A 24,490-nucleotide genomic window follows, 5' to 3' on the forward strand; every position below is an offset into this window, starting at 1 on the left:
GACTTGAAGCAGTAGCAGCAACGAAGTGGGATAAAGCTCAGGAATCCAGTACTCTTGGCTTTTAAACCATGGCAAAGATTTGGATCTTTTGATGAATTGCTGCCTTCCAGATTGACTTGGCAGGTAACTCCACCGTTTTCTACGAAGCTGCTCCATTCCAAGAATCAACGTCTGCATCCCGGAGCTGAGCAATGGTGGCTTCCTTTTAATTTACGATAGCAAATTGTAATGCCGTTGCCAGGTGCGAAACCGAAACCGATCATAAAAGGCTCCACTCCTTGCATTTAGGGCTCGTTTGGCTCGCGGGAAGCATTTTCCCTCCTAGGAATATGATTCCTGTGAAGCAGATTCCTAAAAAGAGGATGCCTGGGAAAGTACTTTTGATATGTTTGGTTAATCATGGAAAAGTGACAGATTTCCAAAGTGCTTATGTTTGGTTGACCATCCACCTTCCTAAAAAAGTTATGTGTAATTCCTATTATACCCTTATTCATTTCATCTGGTTTCCAACCAATCACCTATCTTTTCTTATTTATTTATTTATTCAAACCGAACGACGCTAATCCCTGCATCGCCCTAATCCCTTCTCGACGCACCGGAGGGAGTTGAAGGCGAGGGAGGTTATGGGGACAGCCGAGGCGAGGCATGGAGAGGAAGGAGTGGATGGTAATCCCGAGCTTGCCAATGGCGAGGTGGTGTCAGGCGATGATGGCAAAGGTGGGGGGGGGGGGGGGGGGGGGGCGAGGGAGGAGAAGGCAAGTCGAGACAGCAACGGAGGGAGAGGAGGCGGTGGATGCCTCGACAAAGCCGGTGTGGTGGAACGAGAAGAGGTGGAGGAGGAAGTAGAAGAAGAAGAGGAGGGCACAAAGGTCGTCGATCCTGAGGCTCTTCAGGACGGCGTTGGGAGAGAGAGGCAGCGGAGTGATTGAGCGACAGCTCTGGGGGTTGTTCTCGCCAGAATGGCGGCAGACAGCATCGACAATGAGGATGGAGAGGTGGTGTGGATTAGGGATGGGAGGAGGTGGAAGAAAGGTTGGCCGGAGACGGATTGGTGATGGTGGGGTGACAACGGCGTGGTGGAGCAGAGATGGGAGGCAATGGTGGAGTCCCCGGTGGTGGGCGAGAGAGAGAGAGAGAGAGAGAGAGAAATAAGGTAATCCAGACAAAGAATTTCTTCATTGCTCCTTTCTTACTCCACACACTGTTTCAATGGCGAGCGAACTTTGTCACTTTTCCACCATATTTTCAATCCAAGAGCCAGAATCGGTACTAATCCGGCATTAGTAACGGTTCTGGCTTGGTCCATCCGTCCCTCGTTGGTGTGATCATCAGGGAACAACAGAAGGAAGACAATGGCCATTAATAACAAGTACGAAGAGAAAAAAAATTTAGAAAATTATGTTGCATGACACCAAGCTATCTAAAATGTTAGGATGCAACCGTTCCCGTCTTTCCAGGCCGGCACCAACCGGGACAGCCAGGATCTTCCGGTCCAGAGAGAACCAGTCCATGGATGCTCAAATGAAATGCTTTCGTAATCTACCATACACGAGGCGGGGAACACTTAAAACTGCTCTCAAGAAAATAACACAAGGATCCGCCCTGCTTGTTTTAAGGTAAGCCAATCTCTGTAAGTTATGATTAAATCATTTAAAAACAACGTAATTAAAATCCCTGGTAATTGCCAATAATTATGCAAACTTTAACGTCTAACATGAGGCCCTGCTACACATAAACTCACTTGGTTACAGTAATATTAACCTCAAAATGTTTCTCTAAAGCATTAAATTATAAAAGAAGCCTGCATCTCCCCAAGCTGATAGGATGTTCTTCTTAATGATGAGCTCGTCTGCCTCGGATGGGCTGATCGATTATAACTCACTTGGTCCCAGTCATATTAACCCCAAAATGTTTCTCTAAAACATTAAATTATAAAAGAAGCCTGCATGTCCCTAAGCAGCAAAAGTTGATAGAATGTTCTTCTTAATGATGAACTCATCTGCCTTGGACGGGCTGATCGACTGCCATCAGACAAATAGTAAATATTTCTCCGTCTTAGAACAATATATAACAGCTTAGAAATATCTAATATGTTTGAGATTCATTTCCGGACAAACTAAAAGGAAAAGGAAAATTGTGCCACCCACCTTATCCAGCATGCGTTGGAGCCGCTCAATTTCATTTTTGGCATACTCAGAACCTTTTGCAATGCAGCTTTTTGCAGCCTTCAGATAGGTCTTACCATACCTGACATAGACGGCAAGTCAAATTTCCAAGTAAACTAAGAATCAATTAATTAGCAGTGCATCTGGAAACATGGCTGCAAATGGATGTAATCGAGGTTTTTAAGGCACTAATTCGATTTTCATTTCATCCCTTCAGGTGAGTTTCAATTTCCACACTGACTTTCAAAGCTTCAGTGGGGAAAAACAGTCAAAAAAATATCAGAACAAAAAAAAAAGAAGAAGAAGAGTTACTTCATGTCATTCCATTATATTTTGAGTTATTTAGAATCGTATGTGTAGGTTAGACAACTTTAAGTAAAAACTAAACTGTTTTAAAGCTTACTATATTAAATATATTTATACCTTCTCTAATTTTTATATAACTATCCCACACTTTCTCTAATTTGAATAAATTCTGAACATTTTATTTTCCTGATTTGTGCATATTTTCTTCGTTTCTAACATTTGACTCTTATCTAAGCATATTTCATTTATCTCATTTTAGAGACTCATCTAAGCAAGAGAGAAACCATTTAAGCATATTTCATTAACAGCCAAATTAAGCCAAAAATAAAATGATCCATCCAAAAAAAAAATATTTCACTATTTCATTTCATACAACATATTATTCTAAAACAAGAAAAAAGAAAATTTGCTTAAGTAGAAAAAGATCTATAAGAGTACACAATACTTTCTAGGGGCCTATTTGGATATTCCTATAGGATTGAGCTGAAAATCCTACAGGATTCGGGCCTATTAGCCCATCTAGCATGCATGTTCTAAAAGCCTACACAAATCTCAACCTTTGGACTGCAGAAAGAAAAAAGAACCTCCATGGGTCCCACAGAATTTGAGCTAGGAGATGTTTGGTTGATAGAGCTATGCTTAAATGAGCAGTCCAATCCACGAATCCTATATAATTTTCAGCCCAATCCTATAGAAAAATCCTACAGGCCCTGACTAGTAAAGATACACATCAAGATTGCATTTTGCACACTACAATAATAAAGCATAGCCAAGAATAACATAAATTTGATCATTAGAGCCTTAAATGCATATGAAATTGAAAACCATTAACAAATACTACAAACAAAACAAAAATATTGAACATTTATACCTATTAAATGAAAAGGAAAAGATTAAAAAATATAAGTTTTGCCCTACTAGAAGTGGTGAAACCAGTCAAAACCAGCTGAAACCATAAAATTGGAAATTTCAATCAGTTTGGGACCAATCTCTGCCAAAACCGATCCATTATCAGTTTTCAAACCTTGGATGTAATGTTGTTGCTTGGTTTAGTCAACGGAGATCAAGACCTTATGTGCATCCACAGTGAAAGCAAATACAGAACTAATTTTAAGCTCCATTATTAAGAGAGAGAAAAAACAAATGCCTACCAAACTTAGTAATAACTTGATGTATTTTTTATTACAAGATACTGCAGACGTTTTAATACAATTCAATTGCATGAACAATTAATATAGAAAATTTCCCATTAGAAATAAATATAAAAAGTTCTTTTTTGAAAATCGATGCATCCTGCATTTCCCAATGCCTAGTCCAAAGCAACAAAAAAAGCAATACTGGGGCCACATACCCTACCTCCCAACAACCAGAAATGCAGTACAAACTCAACGACCGACACCCTATTTCCACTTCAGGTCCCTGAAGAGATGATGTCAAATGATTCCCACTAGGAAATGTTCCGATATCAAGCTACCATCTCATCCATACCAGGCACATGAGGAGGAAATGTAACATATATATTTTTTTCTCATTTGACTAGAAGATAAAAGGGCCAAGGGCTACATTGCGGTCAAAGATACACCTACTCAACCCATGGAAACATGGTGCCCAGACCTAAACTGACTCTATTCAAGGAGTACAGTGTGTACTGTGGTACGCCCCCACCCCCATATTTGCTCATGATTTGCCAGTACAATGTGGTACAACATGCAATACAAGGTGGTACATAGTCCAGTACATTATGTACCGCAGTAAGCTCGCTTCCTCACACGTGCAGCAATACAATGTGTACAGTGGTACGCTTGGTCCACGATGAAGAGAGATTGAGGAGATACATGACTGTAAATAAATAACTGTAGGGAGCATTGTGGAGACAGATTCTGCAAAGAACGAATGAGGAGCAATTTCTTTTGACTTAAGCAGAAGGACAAATATTTTAATATTGGGTGTTCTGGTAGAAATCTGGAGATTAATAATCAAGAAAAATCTACAGCTATAGGTACATATTTAATTAAATTTAAGATCATTATTTTGTGAAGACTTCTAATGAACTTGTGCTTAACTTTGGTGAAGGCTGGTTGTACTCTGGAAGTCTGGGAGATCGGGGTAGTTTGAGATGACCAATGACGTTCATACCACACATATAATAACAAAAAATCACAAACTAAAATCAGAGAGTTAACTTCTGTTTCTCATATTCATGAGGATTTCCTTATACAAGGATTGTACTATTCAAATAATTGGTGAAATGCTATTTTTATTGATACTATTAAGTAAAATAGGAAATGAAATTCCCTAGACATAAGACACCTATTATGCAGACCAATGGAGCCCACGAGGCCAGCTTGTGTCAAAATTTTTACCATTGACCATCCCCTAAGAAAAACAAGTTTTCTCCATAATATGCATCTATTTGCAAGAAGAAAAGACACAAACACTGTTCTGCATCAAGTGATTTATTTCGGCATCCATGGAATACATTCCTTTACCAATTGGGTTAAATCATTTCCTAGTAAACACCTTTCTGACTTAGTGATGACCGGCTTAGCAGCATGGCTAAGAAACCAAAAAAAGTCCTACTCTCACTAGAATACGAAGGACATGGAAGAAGAAAACCAGAAGTGACAAGAATGTATCAGCCCTTCAATTTTGTGTACAACATACATCATTCCAACAATACTGCAAGCCATATGAATAAGGTCCTATTTTGTTTTTAATGATAACACAAAAACCGGATAAATAAACATGCTTGTCAGAACAGTGATGGCTTATTCATTTCTTGGCCAGCGAAAATGGAGACAGTAATACAACATTTACAGGAAGGATAGAAAAAAAGAAAAAAATCAGGACAAGAGTTGCAAAATCCAATTGAGAATAAATTTCAAATTTGTTAATAATATTTATCAATCCAATTAGTATTGAAGATTCAACTGAAGAAAGATGTTACCTTGCAGAAGAACCCTTGAGTTTCTCAACCTCCTCTTCCATCCGAGATAGGATTGATTTCCGCTCATCATTACTGGCGCTCACAAATTCCTTCACCAAAGCATCCAAGCCCGCTACAATACCAGCCTACAGTAATCAAACTTGACTATTAAAGCAAATTCATTAACAAAATACAAAAAATGTAGGTTTGCAAATTCGTATCTACTACAAACTTGTGAAGTAAGTTTTCCTTTCGCATCACGGTTTGTGCCACACTTCTCATTGATGAACATAACAAAGTCATCCAAGTCCCGGCCACCATCGTAGTCTTCACCAGCTTTGTTGCCCTTTGGGAAAAACTTTAGTGTAGGAAAACCACCAACTCCATATCTGAAATTACATCGCATGCATACCAGTGTTAAAAAAAAGTCATATAGTCTTAGCAATTTAAATTGAAATATAAAAACCAAAAATAATGACAACATTGCCATACTATGATGTGTGAAATATTTCCGCATAAACTCTATTATTTGGTAAAATTTTTAACAACTAATCATCATTGCTTCACTGTATGGATTTTCAAGAAATCTACCTACAGCATCCATCAATAATGCACCAATATAAGATGCAAAACAGTGCGATCAATGGTAAACTCAAAATATAAAACAAGCAAGGGTTGTTAATTCTGCACTGCACAACAAGGTAAAGAAACACATCCAAATGGCCGAATACAGCAACAGCTGGAAATTAAAAAAGAAATGAATACTCAGTTGTGGAAAAATCAGGGGCAAATGAGATTTCGAAAGAAAATATAGGACCTATTTTTTTTAATATTTATATTTTGGAGGCCATGGCATTGAATAGGAACCAACAAGTGGAGTACAGAAATCCTCAATAGGATAACACTAAATTATGTTTCTATCTGCAATAATATCAATTGTATCATATATGTCAAGGTATTGAACTTAAAAGGATGTCATGCCAATATTTGACATGCAATTGCTGTTGCATGAATTGTTTTCCAGGGAAAAAGAAAATAAGGAGCTTGAAGCAGCACAGGAGTAACGAGCAAGAAATTAATACAATCAACAAACCTGTCCACAAGAATAATAAAGATCAGACAATAGAGAACCAGATGAAATAGTTTAGCCATCTAAATGAAAGTCAAAAAATGGGCACAGATCTTGGATCATAGTGTCTGAAAAAGAGGAACTGAAAAAAAAAACTTTCATTAAAACACAAACATGAAGAAAACAGCCTTTTCCGAATGAAATGCAAAACAGTATGTGCAAAATCAATGCTATCTAAGTGAATAAAGCTTGTCCGAATTGTTGCTGTGCATTTAGAATTTTTCTTTGTCCACAAAAACTATATATTAAAGCTGAAATCCAATGACTTCATTGAAGGAGAGCAAATAAAGTGAAAGTCATGCTTCCTTTGAATGCAAAGTAGACATTATAAATTTTATTAGGAAGCTCTCTTGATGGGCACATGGGAAAGAACCTAAATCCCATTGAAAATTGGAAAATCAACAATATAATGAATCATGAATCATGATCATATCCTAGTCTGTAGGGCTGCAATGGAAACACTGAAATGCAATATTAGGTTAGCAACTTTATTTCTGACTACAGTCAGCAGGTATAACTCTCATGTCCCTTTATTACTGATAACGTAACAAAACTGAACTGGGGAACCAAATTTATTTTTAAATACTAAGCATAAGAAACAAGACAAATATAATTGTGATATCTAATGGTCTTAAAATTTTGGGGACTTGTAAACATAATTACAAATTCTGAACTCACTTTTCAGCCAAATCTCTGTATTTGTCAGCATCAATGTTAGCAATTACAACATCCTCTTCCAACTTGTATGCAGTAGCTACCTTCTCGTATGTCTATAAAGAAACAAAAGATGATTAAAAACTAGTAAAGCTACAAAAAGATGAAGTACATGACAATGCTATTACTCATCATAGTGGGCCATTTTTTTTCCAATGTTTCCTGGTTATATTTATTTACTTACAGGAGCAAGGTTTTTGCAGTGGCCACACCTGTTGGGAAAACAATCATAAGATTATATGTCAACAAGTAAAAAATCCAATGAAGCAAACATAGCTAGGGCCAAACAGCCGTGAAGCTAAACTAACCATGGTGCATAAAACTCCACAATGACATCCTTAGTTTCATCAAGGACAACCTGGTCGAAGTTATCTGGTGTCAGTACTACTACACTAGAAGGAAGAGCTGCCACCTTCACATTGGTCCCTGTAATCATAGACCAATAAATCTGTTAGGTAACATCAACTCTTTTTTAATCCACTTGTTGACATGCATGAACTATCTCATCAAGGACAAGATGATATATGGAACTTTTCAGCTCATGAAACTGGATAATATGAAAACAGATATTTAAATGTACAAACTCATGGGAACCATCTTGCTTCAAATGTTGGATAGAAGGAAAACAGAAGGTATTAATATGCCAATGCAGTCATACGCAGTAATGTCATGTCTCATTCAGCAACTAACTATAACAGGGTGAGTAGTAATGGACAGAACTTCTTTGAACCTTTTAAGCCACAAGTAGCATAAGAATCCAGGGAAAACATGAAAAGTACCAAAATAAAGACAACTCAAGTATACTTAGGCCCTGTTTGGGAGAGCTGTTGGCAGTAGAGCTGTTAGAAGTAGAGCTGTTGGAAGTAGAGCTGTCTGAAGTAGAGCTGTTATAAAAAGCTGTTTGCTGTTTGGTAACTACATTCGTAAAGTGCTGTGGTACTTTGTTTTGTATTTGGTAAACAAACTGAGAAAGTACTTTTGTATGACAAAATTACCATAAAGAACATTGCATAGTATTATACAACAGAACATAATAAAACATAATATAAATTAATACATAAATATACGATATAGTATAATATTATTGTAATATAAAATAATATTATGTTAATATAGCATAATAGTAATATAATTATTAGAGTAAATTAATATTTGGTAATATAACATAATATTAAATTATTTAACATAACATATTAATGTATTATGATATAATATAATATATATTATATTTATAGTATAATACAATAATAAAAGTATAAAATATTATAATTATTAGTATAAATTAATTTCTCATAATATAACATAATATTAAATTATTTAAAATAACATATTAATGTATTATAATGTAATGTAATATAATACAATATTTATAGTATAATACAATAATAAAGGTATAAAATATTATAATTATTATTATAAATTAATTTTTTATAATATAACATAATATTAAATTATTTAAAATAACATATTAATATATTATAATGTAATGTAATATAATATAATATTTATAGTATAATACAATAATAAAGTTATAAAATATTATAATTATTAGTATAAATTAATTTTCGATAATATAACATAATATTAAATTATTTAAAATAACATATTAATGTATTATGATATAATATAATATGATATTATATTTATAGTATAATACAAAAATAAAGGTATAAAATATTATAATTATTAGTATAAATTAATTTTCCATAATATAACATAATATTAAATTATTTAACATAACATATTAATGTATTATGATATAATATAATATGATATTATATTTATAGTATAACACAAAAATAAAGGTATAAAATATTATAATTATTAGTATAAAATAATTTTCCATAAAATAATTTTCCGCGGTCCAGGGGCTCTTCTTCGTGGTCCACGCACGAGGAGGACCTCAGCGTGGGCCGCGAGGTTGATGTTTAAAAAAAAAAACAATAGATTGATTTTGGAAGGTATGGAAAAGGATTAAAATTTTTTTCTTCTAAAATGTGGTTCAAGAGATGCATACAAAAATTGAAAAGAAAAATACATTTTCTTATGGAAGGGAGTCTGACGGCTAGGGTTCTTGGCTCCGGCAGATATTTAGGTTTATAAAGGGACAAACTATGTAATTATGTTATTTTAATATGGGCATTTTTGTCAAAAATACAGCTTTCCGAAAAAGCTGAAACAGCTTTCCCCCAAAAGCTCCAAATTGGAGCTTCCTCCCAAAAGCTGTTTTCAGCTTCCCGCAAAAGCTGAAACAGCTTTTTGAAAAATTTACCAAACACAGTTTTTAATCTAAAAGTACTTTTGGAGGGCCAGAAAGTGCTTTCTGGCCCTCCAAAAGCTCCCCCAAACAGGGCCTTACTGACTGTCGCAAGGCAAAATCCACTTTCAACATTACATGCAGGAAAGACACAACCAAGCAGGAATTTGAGCAGGAGATGCACCTTCCTATCCTAGAAAATCTACTGTCTGCTATATTAGAAGGGGAAAAGGCCTCATAGTCCAGCAATATGCTAGACTCTGAAGCTTTTACCTAACATTTATTTAATATTTTGGATGCGGCTGGCATCCAGCAAGATAGTTCATCTTTTCATAATTGCTAATGAAAATGAGAAGGAAAGAAAAATGTAAGCAGGCCAAAGTAGTAACAAAGCACGTGAATGACACATGCATATACTAGTCAGCGAATAATTGAAAGATCAAGCAAGAAGTTTCATTCACATCTATTTCTTCGTCACTTACAATCCCTGGCAGTCCAGATATATATAATGTACTATTTATCATATATAACATCAGATTGATCGCAGCATACAGTATGATAAACTATATGCAACATTATATGTGCCAGCTACACCTAATACAGATAGAACAAGCTGAATTCATTTATCTCATAAAGAGCAGTCTAGTTCCTGCATTTAAGATGGATAATTACAGCCCTTCAGAAACCCTTCAAAAATTGTAACTTAAAGAATAGCAAATTTTGCAATCATTTTTCAATTAGTAGGGAAAACAGGAAAAAATATTTTTAAAAAGAAAGCTATGATCATATTTCACTTGATGAGCTATAAACTTCTCTCTATACTATGTAATAAGATAAGTTGACATGCATACTTCTGGATTAAGTTTATGAACATACAAAAAAACAATACAAAATTAATACTGATGTACTAAATGCAAGTATGATTTAGATAATGAAATGAAGTCAGATGTGAGCATAACTATATTTATCATACTAGTATCTTTTTCTTGTGATTATGAGTTTTTTTACTGGTGTTATGTTTACATATGCTTGTTTTCGAATGCATTTTTTTTTGTATGTTTTAAGCAGTTCCATCTCTGAATAGCACAAAGTTGGATTTGATCTGAATCATTAGCACATATACATTTTGAACAGCTCAGCTTGCACCAAGCAAAGTTTTTTTAACTAGAATTGTGTATTAGGTCAAATGGACCCATTTTGATGGTCACATTCAAGTCAGTCCCCAGTCAGCTATGTTACATGGGTTCGGGTATGGGTGTCGGGTGTGGGTATGTGTTTAGGGGTCAGATCCATCATATCCCTTAGGATATGAGGACTTGCTTTAAAAAGGAACCAAAAATGGATAGGAGTATGTGGACATGTTATCTCCATCATATCATGTTTTAGACCATGATGCATATTTTGAAATTTTTTGGTTGTGGCATACATAATTATATTTAATTGATAGAAACTTATTTTTCTTTATACATAAGTCAGGAATTAAAAAGCAAATTTGCATCAAAAGAAGGGTAGATCTAAATAGTAAACTGTAGGTGAAACAGCGACAGAAATATAAACTTCTAATTTAAGTGGATGGCATCACAACCATTCACCTTATTTCTATTATTAAATAGAGTGCATCTCATGTGCCATCAGCTTACTAATAAAGTGAGCTAACCTTAAGCCTTTTCCCTTTCTCATCTCTCTTGATGGCTCAAACTCGGCTGCCTGCAACCTCCTTGGATATCCTGTTCAACAAGCAGAATGATTGACGGCCATTCTCCACCATCCACCAGCTACACAATCATCCTAATTGAGCCCAGTGGCAGCCGGCCTCATCAGAGGTGGGTGATATGAAAGCCCTCTCTCTCTCTCTCTCTCGCTCTCTCTCATCAGAGATCCTTGCTTCCTCTTTTCTCCCCTCCATCTCTGCTCTTCCCTGTCCATCTCTGCTCTCAGATGTCCGAGAGTATTTACAATGGGGCCAACTCATATTCCATACCCATAGTTTTCATGTAGTGCCAGCACTGGTACGCAAAGGTTAAGCGGCGAGTCTGAAAACACAGCCAGTCAGATCCAATTTGACAAAAGACTTCTGAGTCTTGTGTAACTGCTTCAGATGTCTGTTGTAGATTGAAACAGAAAGATAACTGAAAATCTTTTCAGACTTGACAGAATCTTACCAGTGTATGTTGGCCAATGGAGTCCTAATAATATATACACTAGATGTTGTTAGATAGCTTGTGACCTCTCATGTGTCAAATGAAGATCAGATAACAAGCAGCTTTCTATGTTGACAAAAAAGCAAACTACGACATTCCAGTTGTTCACATGAAAGAAATCTCTCAAAGCTTTAAAAACTATAAAGCAATCAGACCTCCTCGTTAAGATCTACAAATCTCACCATATTCCCTATTACAACGCAAATTCCTGGTGTGGGGCACATGCGTCTCTACCCCTTGCTTATTCATCTCCGCATCCACATTGACATATCCATCTCCAAGAAGAAATTTCATGAGTGGACTCCTTGGATTCCTCTCTTCTTCCTTTCCTCATTTTCGATGGATACCCTTTTTAGCATCTACATCTTTCTAAACTTCCTTTCAAATAATTAAGAGAAAATCAGTAGGCACATGAGGGTAAACAGGCAGTCTGCTTGTCAACATAGTCTAAAAAATCCTAATCAGTGGGATCACTGCCGTCCATCATATGTTTTTGTATTTCTCTTGAATAAATCACATATAATGCACGTCCAAAATACTACCATTTTTAAATGTCAGCAAAGTATATCACTTGAATATTCGTGCCTAATTAAATGCCATTTTCATTCATCGCACATCCGCTTAGCAGTTTTCACTTCTGCTTAATGTTTCGCAAACTAAGGCACGTTCAGTTTCATTTGCAACAAATGACAGCATGTTAATAGTCTTTCATTCACCATGGCTCCTTCCCTAGAAGTCCAACTAAAATGGTTAATATACAGCCCCTCAACTGTACCAATAGGACAAGAAGAATGAGAACACAATCTTGAGTTTCCATCACATAAGTTTTTGCCAAGTGCCTGTGCCCCTTTTCATTCAATTTTAACATCAATGAGACCAAAATTTTCTATACCAACTTGTGCGGTAACAGGCCTACCATACTGACCTGATAAGGTACCGTATGGTATGAGGGCTCGATACAATACTATAACAGAGCATGGTACAGCTGCAGCCTCTCTTCCAACAGCATATCATGCATTGGTACAGGGGTGTACTATACCTACCTGACCCATGCCAGTAAGATCTACCTACAGGGTTCGGAACGGAGACCCAATCACTTTCCTTTTGACAAAAGCATCAAATCTTCTGTATAAAAGCAAGATTGTTAATAATAATCAGTCTCTACACCACAACTCTGGATATGCTAAAGACATAACATATACGATAGCCATAAGTTGCAAGAATGGAAATCTAATACATCCCTTGCGCATCACAGAACAAAACATTACCTCCTTCATTATTTACAAATTCAGCAAGGGCTTCTGCAGTCCGTGGGCCTTCATACCTCCATAATCATATCAATTTGTTAGTGTCACATATAAATCCATAAATACTTAAATGAAAGAAATACAAAGAGCCATAATAAATGTTATGCTCACTTTTTTGGTTCTAAGGAGCCTTTTGGAAACCATTGGATTGTTGGGTATCCTGAAACCCCATATTTGCTACATAAGCTCTTGTGCTCATCACAGTCCACCTATAAGGACAAACAGAAGTTAAAGTGACACCAACAATTTGATATACACTCAGAAGTGTTTTGTAAAGATTCACTAGAGCAGCCAGGTTTCGTTTGTCCAATCTAATCAAGAAAAGGCTAAATCTTTCTATTTTTATTCTGTTTTTGTTTAATTCCAGCACATTTGACAGGCTGTCAACTGGACAGAGAAACAACATGTACACGCAATTAGAAACAAGACTGACCTTTCCAATCAAAATAGATTTAGCCTTTTTAAAATTTGAGCCGAGCTTTTCATACTCAGGGGCAAGCTTCTTACAATGCCCACACCTGCCATCAAGAAAACAAGTAAGTAAATGGTGCCGCTTCCATAGTGAAGAATGTTGAAAAGTTTTATTAAAAGAGACTGCCATTGCATTAGGACATCTGCCTAGAAAAAAACTACCTAGAACTAGACAGAAAGCATTACCATAAGAGTCTTCACTGGCTAAATCAGCATTATTTGTGCTATGCAAACTACCAAAATCAGCTAATTGCAATTGCGTTAGGATGTCTGACTGGAAAACAAACTACCTAGAACTAGACAGAAAGCATTACCATAAGAGTTTTCACTGGCTAAATCAGCATTATTTGTGCCATGCAAACTACCAAAATCAGCTAATTGCAATTGCGTTAGGACGTCTGCCTGGAAAAAAAACTACCTAGAACTAGACAGAAAGCATTACCATAAGAGTTTTCACTGGCTAAATCAGTATTATTTGTGCTATGCAAACTACCAAAATCAGCTAATTTTGTCCTTATATTGTTAAAAGTGGCTTGGAACATCAAGAACAAGAGAAGAAGAAAACTACAGTACCACTGCCAGAGCAACACTACCCAGTAATACCTCACAACAGCAGTATTCAATAATGAAACATTAATAAACCAACTACAAAAGGCGTTTTTCAACAATTTACTGAAAGAGAGGTACTGCTCTGATTACACATGGGATTGAGGTTACAATGACATACGACCGGCCAGGCAAGCTGCCGATATAGACCATTTACATGGTGCAAAGCCTAATACATGCCAATCTATGAAACGCCAATCTGTGAAATGCTTAGGCTAAATATATAAGATTCGATCCTTGAGCGACTTCAACTTCACAGATTAGACATGAGACAACATAAAGCTAAAAAAAACCATCTCAAAGATTTAATCTTTTTGCCAAAGTTGTCACCTACAAGCACAAATTCTAGCCACATCACCTGACAAATTTAAAAGATCGGATCCCCTGGAGAATTTCAACAGCATCCGCACACTCGATATGAAACAATATGACGTTATATAAAAACGATCTCAAAGATTCTAACCTTCTAATCGAGCTGTTTTCTACAAGTACAAATCCCAATCAAGAAAAGTGACAAATCCAACAAATATAAATCTCAAGTTTCAGAAATTGCACCAATTAGATGGCACAATAAGTTGACGTTTCATCCAAATAGGTCCAAAAATAATCCATTCACATGAATTTATAAAAAGAAGAAAATGATAAATTTACATCCAAATCCAAGTCAACACCCACTCATCCAGCTCAAAGACATCAAGACCTACACGTCAAACCCCTAAATCTGCAAATCCTAATGCCAACTCCTAAAGAATCCGATCACGAAAAGCAACCACTACGCGGGGAAAGTAACAAAACAAAAGCAGATTCACGAGATCGGACAATAATTTCCATGTTCTCAAAGAAAAGATGAGATCAGAGGCTACCAAGGGGCGTAGAACTCGACGAGGGCGCCGCGATCTTGGCCGACCTCCTCCTCGAAGTTGGCCTCGGTGAGCACGATGACGTCGTCGTCGGCGAGGGCGGATACGAACAGGAGAGCTAGGGTTAGGGTTCCGAAGAACAATACCAAAATCTGAGATCTCTCCATCTCTCGCTCTTTCGGATCTCTTCTTCCCTCCAAATGTTTTTTTCTTTCCTCCTCTTTTTATCCCGGTGCGAAAAGAATGACGGCGAGGAAGGGCGAGGACGGGCTCATCAAATCCCAACCGACGAGCCCTGCACCCGGTGAGCTTACCTTCTTGGATTAGATAGGGTTGATGAAGGAGTTTTAAGCTAATTATAATTATCAAGAAAAAGGAAACTAAATTATCTGAAATTATAAGTCAGCGCTTTCAGAAAGCTACACATTTATTAAGTAATTATTTTGTGTGAAATTTTTATGATGCTCTAATAATAGACCCAGCCCGGATAACTCATATTGGAAACGTGAGCAATGAGGTTAATTGATTGGTCTATTGGCATTTCTTTCATTTTGACAAAGTATTTCTCTAACATCTTCATGTAAAAAATTATAGAGTTTGATTTAGGGGGCAGTAGTACACTTGAGAAATGCCAAGAAAAATATAAACTTGAAAACAATTATGAAAAAAAAGACAAAAAATTTATTATAATATTGTATCATATTGGCATATAACAACATAGCCATATAATAAATAATAATAAATATAAAATTTTAATAACTAAATTGTTATTATATTTAAGTAATGAATTTTAATGATGGTCGAACAAAAATTACTAACATTAATATACGAACTTTGCACAAGTTAAGACTTCATCAATAATACCGGAATCATTAATAACGATCCTGCATTGCATTATTAATATTGCCCCTGTGGGTATATTTTTTCATTTTTTTCCTGCAGTTTTCAAAATACAATACAATAATATCATAAATTATAATTCATAAAACGTTTTGATAGTTAAATTTATGTTGCTAATAAATTTTAATGATGTATAATTGTGTTAATACCAATAGCATTAATATTTATTACATGTTAAGTAATGAACTTTAATAATAGCCAATACATTAATATCAGCACCATTAATCCCCATATTATGTATAGATTGAGCTTTATTTTAAATATATATAAATAGAATAGGCAATTGTTTATATATACAACACGTCTATTAAAATGTACTAAACTTGCTCATGGGTCGAGCCAAGTCAGCTCTGATCGGTTTTGCTTAAAGATCATCATAATTTACTCAGGCATGAGCCCGACCTAACCTAGCCTTCAGGCCTACATTATAGATCTAAACGTGCGACTTTAGGTCAAACTTCAAGCTTCATGATCATTTTTATTTTTTTAATACTAAAAAATATCAAAAAATATTTTAAAGAAAATACTGGATATAAATACTTAAATATTGTATAATATATCAACTATCCTATTAAATTCATATATCAACAATAATTACCAATTAAATCTTCATGTCCATCAAATATAAACAAATAATATAAGAAAAATAAAAAAAATGACGGGACTGAGCTGGAGTTGGGCCCTGATACTCAAATGACTCGTTTATGAAAAATGTCCATTTTCCAGCACCGGCCATTCAGCCAAGCCTAAAACCTTGTTGTTGTCATCAGTGACAATCCCATAAAGGAGCACAAAACCCAGCCGTCGCTGTGAGAAAGGTGCATTGGTTCGGGTTCGTCTTGTTCTTCTCCTCCGTTGATCGCCGGAACCAAGATTGGAATGCGCACTTCCGAGCTCTAACATGCTAGAATTCAGACATACTGACCTTCCTCTATCTGCACTCAATTACCTTGAATTCAGTATACGGTATATGAGCTCTCTCTCTCTTTTTCTCTGCCTTTTTTTTTTCCGGACATTGCTGAACTATCTTCTCACACAAAAATGCATATGACTTTAAGACACCGAATTTGCTTCTCCACCAATGTCTTAGACACTCCCAGACATCAAAGAGATAGAAAGATTTCATCCTTTTAAAGGTTTTTGCATGTATATTCTCATAAATATGCTATTTTGCATAGATACCTTTCCAATAGCACAATTTGTCGATGTACCTTTCGAATCCTTTTCCTATTTGCTGATATGCCCTATAATTAACCAACCACCCAATATTGTCAAAAATTAGATGTTTAACAATAAAAAGGTTTAAATTCCCTTGATCCAATGATAAAATACTTGAGCGCTTAACAATTTAACTAAGGACAAAACAGTCAAATTGCAAGTCTTATTAATTTTTTATAACTCAAGTAAATCCTGATTAACCTATAGACCAAGGAATTGTGACATGAGAGGTATATATGCAAGTTGAAAAGGTTTTGAGCATACATACTACTATCTTTTAAAAGGTATTCATACAACATTGGATATTTGTAAGGATATACATGCAAAAAATCCTTTTTGTCCTTCCACCATAATTAAGCGAGAGCATAACCCTAAAATATCAAGCCTTATCACATCTATTTAGGACGCTTTCTATGAAACCTCGTTTACTAGAAATTTTTATGTAAAATCATCTCCACTGTTATTTCAAACTTTTTCGGTTTTATTAACCTTAATATCTCATGTTTTCTTTTCTTACTACATCCTTCAATACAGATTGGAAAATATCTTCTTAGCAGAATCCCTATAGTATCTCAATCAATTCTCCATAACTTTATTCTTAATTTTTACAACTTTTTATAGATTATTTAGATATACCTGCTTTTCATCCCATCCTTTCTAATTTTATCATACATTAGACGAAAGATGGTAATAAAAAGATACTATGCTGTTATACAAATTGATAGATATATCAACACTTCGGATTCTTAATCATTTTTCTAGAGGTATGATAGATTTGATGGTACTACTTTTTAAAAAAAATCTTTTGGTTATATTATATTCATAAAATTTTTTATATGAAAAAACTGCTAAATTTTAAAACGGCGCAGCCAGCCTGAAGCCTCTCTCCCACAGAGACAGAGAGAGAGAGAGAGAGAGAGAGAGAGAGAGAGAGAGATGGCAAGCCTCACCAGATTATATCAGAGTCTCGGGAAAAAATTGACATCCTCTCACCCCTCCAGTTTCAGACTCCACTTGATCCCATCCCAGAGGCCAAAAAACAATTAAATTAAATTAAATTAAACTAGATTAAAAATAAAAAATGCATCTCCCCTAATTTATTTCTTATTTAGCATTTAACGCATATGCATGTTGCATGTGGTAAATAAACATGCATACATATGCACGTACGTACATATATAAATGCGTGCATATGTATACATATGCGTGAATGTATGTGGCAATCGAAGCATTCAGATAACAGGGGCAGCCAAATGCATGCAAGCTATTGATATTTCGCAATAAGAGGATTAAATTCTGTGGAAAAGACGGAGCTTTATAACATGACCATAACAGTGAGGCAGCACCCTGTACAAATGCTTAAGAACTAGAATTTTAGGCCTCAATTTGAAAAGTTTGTCATGATTAGCAAGTTAGTTTAATGGTGATATTAAACTTGTGTTACGATAGCAATCTTTGGGTCTCATTCCTGAATTTTCTGCAAACACAGGTTAACAGAGATATACTTTTAAACTTAAAAACAGTGATGTACTTTTAAACTTAAAAGTGCAAGATCAAGAGTTCAAAGTAGATTCAATTTCAAGGGTATAAAATTGGTATTTGCTTTCCTTCATAAGTAAATTCAATTAGAAGGGTGCTTTATTCTGAGAGCAGAATCCTAAGCAGACAGAAAATGTGGAGGAAAGTACATTAGAGATTCGACAAACCTATGAGTTCATATCAACAGGTTTATCCCTGAGGTGTAATATAGCATGATGAAGCTCTTCTAGGTCTTCCAAATAGATCTGCTTCATGCGGAGCTGCTTTCGAAAGGTCCCAATGAAATTGCTAATCTGTGACCCAACAGACCACTGAGAACCAGATACATTGCTCCTTAAATTCTGACCAAATTCCGGTAGCAACTGAGCCAACCATTGACAATTATCGAGGCAAACATCATTCAGACTGGAAAAGGAGAAAAAAAGGAAAGGTCAACGAACAGCAAATTAGGGCAGCAATTACATACATCTATACATGTGTATACAAGGGAGAGAAGCACAAATTTCCGGGAAGAACAGAATAAAAAACTAAATGTTCAGGGGGTGGTTGCGTCTGTGTGCATCTATATGTGTGACTAGAAAAGAGATGCAGCAAATACAGCAGTACGCTGTAGAAAATTGCATGTATCGACAAAATAAGGCTTAAGTAGAGAAATTTAACATTAATGGGGGAAAGAAAAAGTAATGATGGTCAGGTTTCCTACCGCTCCACTATGGTTTGTGCAGTCGAGTTATCCTTAACTCTGAACACGACATCAACAGCACCCTCTTTTGTCCTTGCAAGACCACAAACGTGCCCGCATGACATGCATGTTGAATGTATAGCCGGCTCAGCTGTCTCCATGCTAATGTTGGTTATTCTAATTGCAATATTTTCTGGGGATTGAACACCTCGGACTGGTAAGTGACAGTTCTTTACAGTGATCCACCCAGCTGCAAGTGCTCTCTTCTTAGATTCCACATCCTGAAAAATTTTGATGGTTCATCTTTTAATATAACAACAAATCTGCAGTTAAATTAATAAAATTTGGCAGTTAAATTGCAAAAAAAAAATGCACATACATTAAATTTAACATGGCAGCTGGTAAGATCTTGTCTAGTTCTCACAGAAGCACTCAGAATCTCTCCATACACTGAGACTGCTTTCCTCAAATCTAGGAGACTGATATTTGAGGGTACCTTATCAACAATTATCGAGGATGAGCTTGTGTGTTTTTCAGTACTCTCAGCTGCAAATTTCCCCTTTTCAGCTTCAATTTTGTTTCTTAAAAAATTCTTACAGCCTTCGAGGTTGGAACTTGTACCTGGATGATTACTTTCCTGGTTTAGGGAAGTCCTAATGTAAGGCATCTTCCTAGGAATATCATGCCTTTGTGAAGTTACAGTGGATTTCTGAGATTCATTAGCTGAGAGTATGCTTAGAGGTCCTGCAGACTGAATGAGATGGCAATTCTGAAGTCAGAAGTCAACATAAGTGGAACATGCATAGCAGGCAGGATGTGTGAATCTCAGTGGATCTCACAATCTGTCGTGCATAAAAACAAGTAGGCCTCTTTGGAAACTATTTGCCACATCCTCTTTGTGACAAAGAAAAGTCAATGCCAGAGGAGAATTGACATAAAAAATATAGACTAAAACATGATAAAGGTGGCAAAATTGACCTTCCGATGTGGTAGGCATATTGAAGATACCTTATGCATTTGTTTTGTCAATCCAAAGCCCAACTCATCACTTTCTGATATTGATGGACCCAATTCAGCAAAGGCATCTTCATCTCCAACGGAATTTGGTGGTGAAGGCTTCAGATTTTCAGCCACTTCAACTTCATGTCTTGGAGAAGCTGACTGATTTGTTGAAGACATGGCAGTGCGCAGCTTCCTCCATGGTCCCGTATTATGAATTCTCTCAAAAGAAGAGCTGACAAAATGGTTAACTCCACTATAATAACTAATCCCACCAGAGAGCATTAATTTAGAATCCACTTATATATATATATCATCCTCAGTGTTGTTTTTTGGTATATATAGGGATATTAGAGTCAGTGCGGTCATGTTGTGAACAAGAAACTTAGAATGGTAGATGGCAAATTCTCCACAATCACCATTGCAATAAATTTCAGGACCTTACTCACAGAAACATGTGACTATTGATAAAAATCAAAGCCTCAGATTGTTCCCAAGGAAATCGAGATGTTGAAACCAAAACGACCATCAAAGTGTATAAAAATTTGAACTTGGAAGAAAAAAGAAATGATTATGTACGAAACATTCATAAGAAAGCCAACAAAGTGGAAGGCCTTTTCAATGTGTAAGGAGAATAATTTGACACTTCCAGTGTGAAACTTTACATGTCAAATAGAGACCAACTAGACATTAAGCATTTTGCTTATAGCATGAAAAATGGAGTCATTGAAACAAGATGCTTGGGTAAGAAACCAAAGGCGAGAATAAAAATAGGATAAATAGTGAGTTTGAACGTAGACCATAGAGGAGATAAACTTCCCCTGACAAATACAGTGGAGATTTTTACAAAATGGCCGTAAAGGGGAAAAGTTAAAATAAAGCTTATCCATAACATGAATGGGAAAGAAAGTACTGTTATGCAGGGGGAAATTTAAGAGTCATGATAAGGAAAATGAAATAGGGACCAACACAAATATAGATTGGATTGGCTACCTCTGCATTTACCATCATATAAGAGCCATCAACAAGTCATATGATTCAGATTGGGTGAAATGGTGCAGTGTGCTTATGTAAATGTAATCCTTGATAGCATCAATATTAGCACAACACAACAGTGTCAACATTTTACAGAAAATCTGAGACAAAAACAACTGATATTAAAGAATGCAGCTGGACCATATATGGGACCAACAGTAAAAAGGTGAAATAACTGAGCTCCCACCCTTGATGGCATCAGTATCAGCACAAGATAACAGTGTAATATCAGAGACAAAATAAATGTGATGTAAGAGAATCCAAATGCACCATGTATGGGACCAACAATGCTACTGGATGCAATAGCCTCTCATGTGAATGGATAATGCCGTTGATCATACAGTTAATGTTAATCAAAATCTTAAGCAGGGTAACCATGATATAGTCAAATCTTCAAGGCTGGCTCTATGATTTCTTTTCCATCATTAGTTTCGATGTGAAGCCTATTCGTCTGAAATAATGGGACATTAAATCATTTCATACTGCTTGGCCTGATTCTTATTTTGTTCCTTTCTTTCCCCTCTTCTTTACCACCCTTGGCAGAGCTCATCTTTGACCCATATCAAACATGTTCATATTATATCAAATATTTCCTTGTCCCCTCTTCTTCCACTAATGCTAATCTCATGTTCACAAAATATATACCGTAACACTTATCAGAAGAGATCAATATAATTCCAGAAACTAAACATCCTAAATACTGTTAAACCCTGATAAAGAACGTAATGACGAAACCATCCCACTGACGGATAGCAACTAGCGTTTGATCATGTTTTTTAACACATCTTGCTGTTCTCATCTTCAACAGAGATTAATATATCAGTTTTTGCAAAAATGTTATCTTCTTTACACCATTCAAAACCGCTGAGTTTAAATGGTCTATGGATACTTGTATAAACTAACAAAAGCCAGATTAAACTCTAGGCAACGTTCAAGCATCCTTCCATTCTGATAGACTTGCAACTGCCTACAAGGAACTATAAAGTATGGATTTTGAAGCCATAGAATAGCTTATATTACACCCTAGAAACAAAAAACAGAGCACAAAAAATGTAAGAATCCAAATTCTAGTGAGAAGCCCATGCTAAGACGGACAAAATTGTTAATGAAACCTCAAATGTCTCCTCCACAAATTTCAGTTCTCCATTTCCCAAAAACCCTAAAAAACAGCGCCAAAATCCTAAGTGCTTCGACAAATCCGTAGGGAACCCAAATAGAACACCAAATTTAGGCTCAGAAAGATCCAGGATGGAAAATATTGAAGGAAAGAAACCCTAGAAAGAATCTGTACTTAGTCTTGGAGCCCTCCCTACCATTCGCGAAGGGGAAATTGGACGCGATTTCGGAAACATCCCTCCTCCCACCTGCGAAGATTCGGGAAGCAGAGAGTTTTAAGAGATTACGAGCCATGAAATTAGGGTTAGGGTTAGGGTTAAGGTTTGGGAGGCCTCTCACCGGAGGAGGAGAGGGCTGGAAGCGAAGCTTTGAATCCGACCAATCTCCTGAGCATTTTCGGCGACGGCGGCAAAAACCGGAGCCACGGATGCCAGAGGGGGCGCGTTTTAACCAGGGTTTTAGTAACGCCGTTATCAGACGCCATGGTAACGGCCTTTCCAGAAACTGTAGATTGCAACAGAAGTAACGGCCATTTTTTTGATCTCAATGCTGATCAAATCTATATTAGATAACAAAATATATTATCGTGATTTGATGCAACGCAGCTCAGGAAATAAAATTATTTGCACTTGATTTCCATCTTGGTTGCAAGATTTCCAATCCGAGCAAGGTGGATCAAGTTGGCTTTTTTTTTTAAAGGTTATCTCCTAATCTTCCATTATAAGTCCCTACTCCATAATCATGAATTATAGCATTATAACATTTGTTTCTTAGACCTTAGCCTTCAAGCCTTATAGTCATTGCATAAAGTGTGTGAATTTTTTAGAATTAAGAAAACACAAATTGAGATGGTACCAACTTGGTGGAGCCCCATTGTAGTTGTTGTATTGGAGTTCGAAGAGTGAGAGCGGCCGGGGGACGATGGATCTTTGACATCTTTATCATTGGAGCTGAGCTGAGAGCGGTATGGGATGATATCTTCTATGCAAGGCAGACTCTAGATGTGGCCTGCATCTATCTTGAAGGAGAGTCGACTACGGTGATCGAGTAGGTTCGAGGCTGACATATTGTTACGGACGAGCAGTCGCTGCTCCACGATATCCGGAGACTTGTGAGAGGATGTGGCTCCTTCTGGGCCACCCATATTTATCGGGAGGTGAATAGTGCGACTGACTGAGCGGCATCCTTTGCAGCGGATCATTCTGATGAATTTCTCTAGGGGAACCAAGCGGATAATTTTTACTCTCTTCGCCAACTTATTTTTTCTGACTTTATTGGTTGTACTCACTTGTGTTGTGTGAGGCGCTGATGTACCCAGGAAAAAAAAAAAAAAAAAAAAAAGGATGAGAGGTATTTGAGAAGGGCTACTCCTATCACTAAATAGATTGTAGCCTTGGTCTCTGGTCTAAAATCCCCGAGCATTATTGGCTAAGCTCAGCACTACTGCCAGGGTCTTCTCTTCAATATTTGAAATTTTGGATAGAAGATAGATGAGCCCTATGACAAAGCCATGGACTTGTCCATGGTCTAATTGAGGCATGGCATAGGAATATGTTAACGTGCAAGAAAACACAACCAGGTTGATTGATACTGGACCAAACTCAATCAAAAATTTGGTCGTATGGTTTGAGGTTAATTTTCATGATTAATATATTTAATGTAATTTGGTCCCAAACTTTTGAGAATAGAATGTAAAGTGATATCATGGGTCATAGCCCGTCATCATATAAGGTTACCAAGTACGAAATTATGTTGTTTATGATCATATAACACAATATTACGCTCCTCCCCTTCTTCTTCTTCTTCTTCTTCTAATTTTTAGGGCAGGAGGGGCTAATCCTCCCTTCCTAATCCCATGCATGGTTACGAAGAATTTGGTCCAAAATTTTTAGGAATTGTGTGTCAGGTGATATCATGATTCTTAGAATATCACCAAACAAGGTTTACTAAATAAGAAATTATTCTGTTTATAAAATCACAGCACCATCCAAGTTATTAAGTAAGGAATTATTCTGCTTACACTCATACAACACAAGCAAGTCTGTTATGGTTTGATGTT

General features: G+C 36.2%; 2 protein-coding genes across 10 annotated transcripts; both read right to left on the reverse strand.

Annotated features, from left to right (window-relative positions):
• Positions 1-1,662: 1,662 nt before the first annotated feature.
• On the reverse strand, positions 1,663-15,377 carry LOC103712447 (protein disulfide isomerase-like 2-2). Its single transcript, XM_088717000.2, has 11 exons — positions 14,946-15,377; positions 13,439-13,523; positions 13,117-13,214; positions 12,967-13,022; positions 7,549-7,666; positions 7,425-7,452; positions 7,205-7,296; positions 5,630-5,786; positions 5,419-5,543; positions 2,148-2,247; positions 1,663-2,021 (listed from the first exon to the last, which is right to left on the reverse strand). Exons 1-11 carry the CDS (start codon positions 15,107-15,109, stop codon positions 1,953-1,955), a joined length of 1,092 nt encoding a protein of 363 aa, XP_088573126.1. The 5' UTR covers positions 15,110-15,377; the 3' UTR covers positions 1,663-1,952.
• On the reverse strand, positions 15,104-22,907 carry LOC103712449 (sucrose-phosphatase-like protein). 9 transcript variants are annotated; one of them, XR_015975845.2, is made up of 9 exons: positions 22,771-22,907; positions 22,607-22,679; positions 20,290-20,515; positions 19,661-20,032; positions 19,303-19,562; positions 18,767-19,004; positions 18,011-18,073; positions 17,025-17,086; positions 16,427-16,777 (listed from the first exon to the last, which is right to left on the reverse strand). XR_015975845.2 is itself a non-coding variant. In XM_088716998.2 (7 exons), exons 1-6 carry the CDS (start codon positions 22,823-22,825, stop codon positions 18,767-18,769), a joined length of 1,224 nt encoding a protein of 407 aa, XP_088573124.2. In that variant the 5' UTR covers positions 22,826-22,907; the 3' UTR covers positions 15,104-15,237. The 9 variants fall into 9 exon arrangements, 5 of the variants coding, with proteins under 5 accessions (XP_088573124.2, XP_026662495.4, XP_017699609.4 ...); XR_015975843.2 differs by lacking the exon at positions 18,011-18,073; XR_015975844.2 differs by lacking the exon at positions 17,025-17,086.
• Between the last annotated feature and the right edge of the window lie 1,583 nt (positions 22,908-24,490).

The sequence above is a fragment of the Phoenix dactylifera genome, chromosome 2, assembly GCF_051530095.1.
Source record: "Phoenix dactylifera cultivar Ajwa chromosome 2, Ajwa_hap1_PhDact_Kaust_v1.1, whole genome shotgun sequence".
NCBI classification, from domain to species: domain Eukaryota; kingdom Viridiplantae; phylum Streptophyta; class Magnoliopsida; order Arecales; family Arecaceae; genus Phoenix; species Phoenix dactylifera.

What these genes read in the sequence shown, in the direction of transcription:
- LOC103712449 (XM_088716998.2), bottom strand. Translation starts at nt 22,825, where the DNA reads ATGCTCAGGAGATTGGTCGGATTCAAAGCTTCGCTTCCAGCCCTCTCC. An exon ending in AGGGAGGGCTCCAAGACTAA is followed by an intron (nt 20,516 to 22,606) that starts GTACAGATTCTT and finishes CCATTTTGTCAG; the next exon opens with CTCTTCTTTTGAGAGAATTC. An exon ending in GCTGCCATGTTAAATTTAAT is followed by an intron (nt 19,563 to 19,660) that starts GTATGTGCATTT and finishes AAAATTTTTCAG; the next exon opens with GATGTGGAATCTAAGAAGAG.
- LOC103712447 (XM_088717000.2), bottom strand. Translation starts at nt 15,109, where the DNA reads ATGGAGAGATCTCAGATTTTGGTATTGTTCTTCGGAACCCTAACCCTA. An exon ending in GTCGAGTTCTACGCCCCTTG is followed by an intron (nt 13,524 to 14,945) that starts GTAGCCTCTGAT and finishes TCTTGATGGCAG; the next exon opens with GTGTGGGCATTGTAAGAAGC. An exon ending in CTCAAGGGTTCTTCTGCAAG is followed by an intron (nt 2,248 to 5,418) that starts GTAACATCTTTC and finishes CGTCTATGTCAG; the next exon opens with GTATGGTAAGACCTATCTGA.